Source organism: Gymnoscopelus braueri (genome assembly GCF_963280865.1).
Source record: "Gymnoscopelus braueri genome assembly, chromosome: 17".
Lineage (NCBI taxonomy): Eukaryota > Metazoa > Chordata > Actinopteri > Myctophiformes > Myctophidae > Gymnoscopelus > Gymnoscopelus braueri.
Window position 1 is genome coordinate 1,923,288 of NC_137617.1, and position 6,100 is coordinate 1,929,387.

The window sequence follows — 6,100 nt, forward strand, 5'->3', positions numbered from 1 at the left end:
CAAAATATACTTAAAGTACCAAAAGTTAATTTAGTTACATTTAAAAAAATATATATATATAATAATCAACTCTTTGGCGGTTGCCCTGACAACCCCCCCCCCAAAAAGACCGAGCCAATCATCGCGCGGCCGTCGCCCCGGGCCATGGGACGGTGCAGCAGCAGCCGTAGCAGCGTTGCCACGTCCGCTTATTATAAGCGACATTTGGTCTTGTCTTTCTGTGAAGTTGCCTGTAAATATTGGTTCTTGTGGGTTGCGATTTTTTGGCCTTGTTTCTTAAGTGTAGTTGATTATTTGGTCTTGTATCACAATTGTTTTATTATTTTAACTAGTACAAATATTTTCATATCATGGACCCCCCCAAAGTAATATGTATTTGTCCCTCTATAACCCCCATCTGAAAATGTTTTGTGCCAGGGAGCCCCGTAACCACATTTGTGTCGTTAGGCTTTTTAAAAAAAGATTCCACATTTTATTCCAAGAGTTTTTGAAAATAGCAAGAGACGCAACCAATAAAGTTGCTTCTTTTTGGGCTTGTTTTCCTGGACCTGGTTGCTTGCTTGTTTCTCTCACTAAACCTGGCAACACTGAGCAGTAGAGTAGAGAGCTCGATCGAGCGGCAGAGACTTTAGTTTAGTTTGACTTTTAATCATATTTAATAAAGATAAAGATCTGAATCATGTCGAACGGAGAGACAAGCAGAACCCTGGAGACACAGGGCAGCATCATGGGAGCATATTTTTGAATTATCAATTTCTAATCAATGGAGCAATTATTTTTGATTTCTTTCCCACCTTTGGTGTTACATCATGGCAAGGTAACTACCTTGCCATGATGTAACACCAAAGGTGGGAAAGAAATCAAAAACCTCTACCACTTTGGTAGAGGTTTGGGTTGTGTAACTACACAACCCAAACCTCTACCAAAGTGGTCTTACCCTTTAACATTGAGATGCCCAGTAATGTTTATGTGCCCACTAGTCTTGTGCAGCCAGACTATTATTCCACAATCTCCGAATGTTATACAGAGATTCCGTGAGACTGTATGACGGAATTATTGTTGTGAGTTTGTAGATTGGCTATTTTCAATATAGATCTGTGTTTATGGGACTCGAACCTTTTGACGAAAAAACATGTCGTTTTGTTGAACAAAAAGTAACAGCCTTGAAAATTAACTGACATAAAAAAACACTTCCAGCCAAACCTGGCGTTTCCTGTAGTTTAACAAGTACTCACATCTTTTTACTCAAGTAAAAGTATCAATACTGCAATGTAGAAATAATACAGCTGTTACAAGTAAAAGTCTGGAATTCAAAATGTACTTGAGTAAAAAGTTAAAAAAAAGTAAAAGTACTCCGTTATGCAGAATGTCCCCATTTCACAAAGTTTTCAAATGTAATAAATGTATTCAAATCAATTGAAAATAGCTGATCTACAAACTCACATTGTGAGCTTGTAAATCTGCTAATTTCAAATGGCCTAAATATATATATAGGGCTGAAGATGTTAATGTATGTGTTTTGTAATAATATTCAAAATATACAAAGTAACTAGTAACTAAAGTTGTCAAATAATTATAGTGGAGTAAAAGTACCATTATTTGCCTCTAAGATGTAGTGGAGTAGAAGTAAAAGTAAAAAAATTGAAAATTGGTGTTTGATGCTGTGCTTCCAGGTGCAGCTCCCGTTGGGCCAATGGGAGGAGAGGACGGGTGCTGAGGACTCGTCTGCACTGGTGGAAGAAGTACTCCCTTTTTTTCTCTTTTTTTACTCAAGTAAAAGTATCAATACCATAATGTTAGAAATACTCTGTTAAGGCCTGAATTCAAAATGTTACTTAAAACTACAGAAGTATTGGCATCAAAATACTGTATATTGAATGTACCAAAGTAAAAGTATTGCTCAATTCATCAGTAAGACATATAATACATGAATGAATGAAGGATGTACTTCTTGTCTCCAGGATGGGCTGTGTGTGAGGAGTGACCACCAGGGGGCTCTGGGGTCTCGGGCCCCCCGGGCGGGATGCAGCGGTATGACTCTTCTGGACCTCCTCCCCATGGTGCTGCTCCTGCAGAGCCTGGTCCTCATGGCCCTGTGCTTCCCCTCCGCCTCCATGTGCCCCAAGGGCTGCCTGTGCCAGCGGGCCGACGCCCACCTGCACGGCCTGAACGTCACCTGCACCCAGTCCCGCCTGAAGGAGGTTCCCCCGGACCTGCCGGTGGACACGGTGCTTCTGCGGCTGGACCACAACCAGATCGGCGCCGTGCCGGACCGCACCTTCCACGGCCTGCGTCTCCTGCGGGAGCTCAACCTGTCCTACAACGCGGTGGAGACGCTGAGCGAGGGCGCCTTCAGCGGCGTGGAGGCCACGCTGCAGGTGCTGGACCTGTCGCACAACCGCATCACGTCGGTGCACAAGGACGCCTTCACGCGGCTCAAGGCGCGTGTCATCGTGGACGACAACCCCTGGCACTGTGACTGCGCGCTGCAGCAGGCGTTGGGCGGCATGGCGCACAACCACGAGGCGGCCGCGCGCGTCCTCTGCCGCAGCTCGGAGCTCCGGGACCAGGAGGGCCGGCCGTTCCTGGCGGTGGACACCGACCTCTGCAACCTGGCCAAGCGGACCACGGACTACGCCATGCTGGTGACCATGTTTGGCTGGTTCGCCATGGTCATCTCCTACGTGGTTTACTACGTACGGCAGAACCAGGAGGACGCCCGGCGACACCTCGAGTACCTCAAGTCACTCCCCAGCAAGCCCAAGAAACCTGACGAGGCTGATGACATCAGCACTGTGGTCTGATGACATCACTGATGACACCAGCACTGTGGTCTGATGACATCAGCACTGTGGTCTGATGACATCACTGATGACATCAGTACAGTGGTCTGATGACATCAGCACTGTGGTCTGATTACATCACTGATGACATCACTAATGACATCACTGATGACATCATCACTGTGGTGTGATGACATCACTGATGACATCAGCACTGTGGTCTGATGACATCACTGATGACATCGGCACTGTGGTCTGATGACATCACTGATGACATCGTTAATATTTTTCATTGGTTCAATATTATATTTATAAAAACCCACAGACACACTTAACCACTTTCACTTTCCCACTTTTTGCAAAAATAGATTGCCAAAACATGGCCGATCTGTGAGCTTGCAGATCAGCTGTTTTCACTACTTTGGACGCTCTCGTTTGAGGAAGTTTACAAAAAGTTAAATAGAAGGTTTCTGCCCGTATGAAAGGAAGCAGAAGAATACAGATGAGATGTTAATGGACCAGGGATGTTGATGGAACAGGGATGTTAATGGGACAGGGATGTTAATGGGACAGAGATGTTAATGGGACAGAGATGTTAATGGACCAGGGATGTTCATGGAACAGGGATGTTAATGGGACAGAGATGTTGATGGAACAGGGATGTTAATGGGACAGGGATGTTAATGGGACAGGGAGCCACTAATTAAAACATCAAGGTGAGGTTCAGGCTTAAAGCTGTTGTGGAACATTGCTCTCTTAAGGTCCTCCCCAGAATGTCAAGTTCAACAACGAACCTGAATCATGTAGAAACAGTCTCTAAACAGACTCTACAGTCAGTACGAAACCAAGAATGGCTTTTTATTACAAAAAACAACCCTAAAATGTTGGGAAGATTTAGTCCCTGTCTCTTGGAAAATCTGAATCTCAGGTTAAAATTTTTGATAGGATATAATATCATTTTTTTAGGTCATAATCTGAGAAATAAATCAAATAAAAAGAACCAAATGATAGCTTTGTTCTCCAATCTATTTATTTGATGCCACGTTAATGTCACAAAGCAGTGGTTCTCCAAGTGGGGTCCAGGGACCCCCCAGGGGTCCTTGACTCGGGGGTCCCTAGCAAGATGATATACAGTTTAAACTCTTAAGCCCTATTTTTATATTTTGGCTACTTGAAAGTAACTGATATACAAACTCACAACGCATTGTGCATTGCGACACAAACAAATCGGGACAAATTGACAGGAAAGGACATTTTTGGGCATGATGTTTTATTTTATGTTTACCTTAATGATACACAATGCCTTTAATTACGTGTCAGAGTGGATTCTGAAGCTGGAACGTTAATACGCTATTGGAAAATGTTCCTTGTTTTCCACACAGGAACTTCTAAACAGCTTTCATGATATTAATGAAACCTACTGTAATATCTGGCCTGAACATTGAATCATATTCTAGGACGCTGTAGCTGCTGGCTGTTGACTTCAAAGAGCTGCGTTTGGCAGGAAAATGTTTACATTTGCTGTGGGATATACAGTAGCTTACAAATAATGGTGATGGTGGACGATTACTTAGAAATATAATGTATAGACCACAGCCTTTACCGTACATTATATATTATGTATAGACCACAGCCTTTACCGTACATTATATAATCAAGATTTGTTATTATTTGACCTTATGAGAACATGTAATCTCATTAATAACATAATAATGTTATTATCCTACAGTAGCCTATATACAGTAGAATGTCTTAACCCCGTGGAAAACATACTGCCAAAAGACCAGCCATGGCCTAGTCCTGACATATAACATACAATGCAGTAAAAACCCTGTGGTTGGTGGGTCACAACTTTGGAGTGGAAAAGTGATTCTCATTTATGGTTTAGAAAGGTTGCATGCTTTAAACGCACGCTTAATTTGCTGTCGTTACTTTGGAAAAAATGTACTTTAACTAAAAAAAAAAGGGCGTCCTGATGCTCCTGTGACGCACACAGCTTTTCAAAACCCTGAAACGAAAATATTCCTGGAAAATAATACCCTTTATTATCAGGTGGAGGGTTACGTAAACAATCTAACATGTTTAATTTGAGTCTGCTATTCGTCTTCTCTAAAGACTTTGTGTGGAAACAGTTTTACTTCATTGGCTTTTTCACTGGTTGCCCAAATAACAGCTTTACAGGTCATTATGTTGTTTTGATAAAAGGGTCATTTCTAGCAGCAAACCAACTCCCTATCGTGTTGGTTGTAAAACAGAGAGTCACAGATGGACCGATGCTTATGGTTTATGGACAACAGAAGTCATAGATTGAAACTCTGGATGATGATGATGATGATGATGATGATGATGATGAAGATGCTTCAAGGTTCATGGAACCAGGGAAGTGAGGCCTTGCAGTCCTGCTCCTTGCCTGAGTGTTGAGATCTGTCTCTAATGTCTTTAATACTAAAGGAATGCTTTCTGGACTCCCCATAAAGCTTCTTATCTATAATGTATAACTGCACCCATGTGTGCACTGTACAGAACTAACGTTTCTTCCCTCAGTGTTTCATGTTTATGGTCTTGTTGTCTTTGATCAACTTTAATGTCAAAGTCAAACTCTGTGGATTGTAAAAAAAAAAGAAAAGATCAGACATGTTACGTAAAGCACAATGGACACGTTTTTAAATGTCAGATTCAATCGAGTTTTTTGTAGGTGTTTATCGTGGTTTTCTCGTGTCCTTGACCAGTGAATCCTGTTCAACTTATTGCCTTCCTTCCTAATGCTTGTGTTAAACAGAGAAAAAAGAAAAAAGATTCTTACTAACGGTGTCCCTCCATCTTTAAAAGAAGGCGTCGAGGCAGTTTGATACAGAGGAGAGCTGGGATTGTATAGTAATAGTAATTATTTCAGCTGCAGTGTGAGGAGTCGACAACAAACAACCCTGTTCCAGCTCTGTGGTGAAAATGCAGATGTGTGAACGCATGATTAGAATTTAGTGTGTGTGTGTGTGTGTGTGTGTGTGTGTCATTTAATAATAAAATAATAATAATGAATTGCATTTATATGGCGCTTTTCTAAGTACTCAAACTTACTCAAAGCGCTTTACAATGGTTCATTCATTCATACAGGGGGGGGCATTGGGAGGTGGAGCGGCGAACAGTCGACGCCAGCGTCCCCACTTTTCCCACATTCACACACCAATGGTGGCAAGCTAGCGCCGACCGAATCATTGGAGGCAATGTAGGGTTCAGTGTCTTGCCCAAGGACACTTCGACATGTGGACAGGAGGAGTTGGGATTCGAACCGCCGACCCACGGATCAATGGACGACCTGC

General features: G+C 42.6%; 1 protein-coding gene across 1 annotated transcript; it reads left to right on the forward strand.

Annotated features, from left to right (window-relative positions):
• The first annotated feature begins 609 nt into the window (after positions 1-609).
• On the forward strand, positions 610-5,730 carry LOC308104814 (leucine-rich repeat-containing protein 3B-like). The gene is made up of 3 exons (XM_080455343.1): positions 610-817; positions 1,674-1,742; positions 1,962-5,730. Exons 1-3 carry the CDS (start codon positions 764-766, stop codon positions 2,802-2,804), a joined length of 966 nt encoding a protein of 321 aa, XP_080311469.1. The 5' UTR covers positions 610-763; the 3' UTR covers positions 2,805-5,730.
• The last annotated feature ends 370 nt before the right edge of the window (positions 5,731-6,100 follow it).

Bases quoted from the DNA above. Each gene is read 5' to 3' on its own strand.
- LOC308104814 (XM_080455343.1), top strand. From the start codon at position 764: ATGGAGCAATTATTTTTGATTTCTTTCCCACCTTTGGTGTTACATCAT. The intron at 818-1,673 runs GTAACTACCTTG...CTGTGCTTCCAG, and splicing joins TGGTGTTACATCATGGCAAG to GTGCAGCTCCCGTTGGGCCA. The intron at 1,743-1,961 runs GTACTCCCTTTT...TCTTGTCTCCAG, and splicing joins CGTCTGCACTGGTGGAAGAA to GATGGGCTGTGTGTGAGGAG.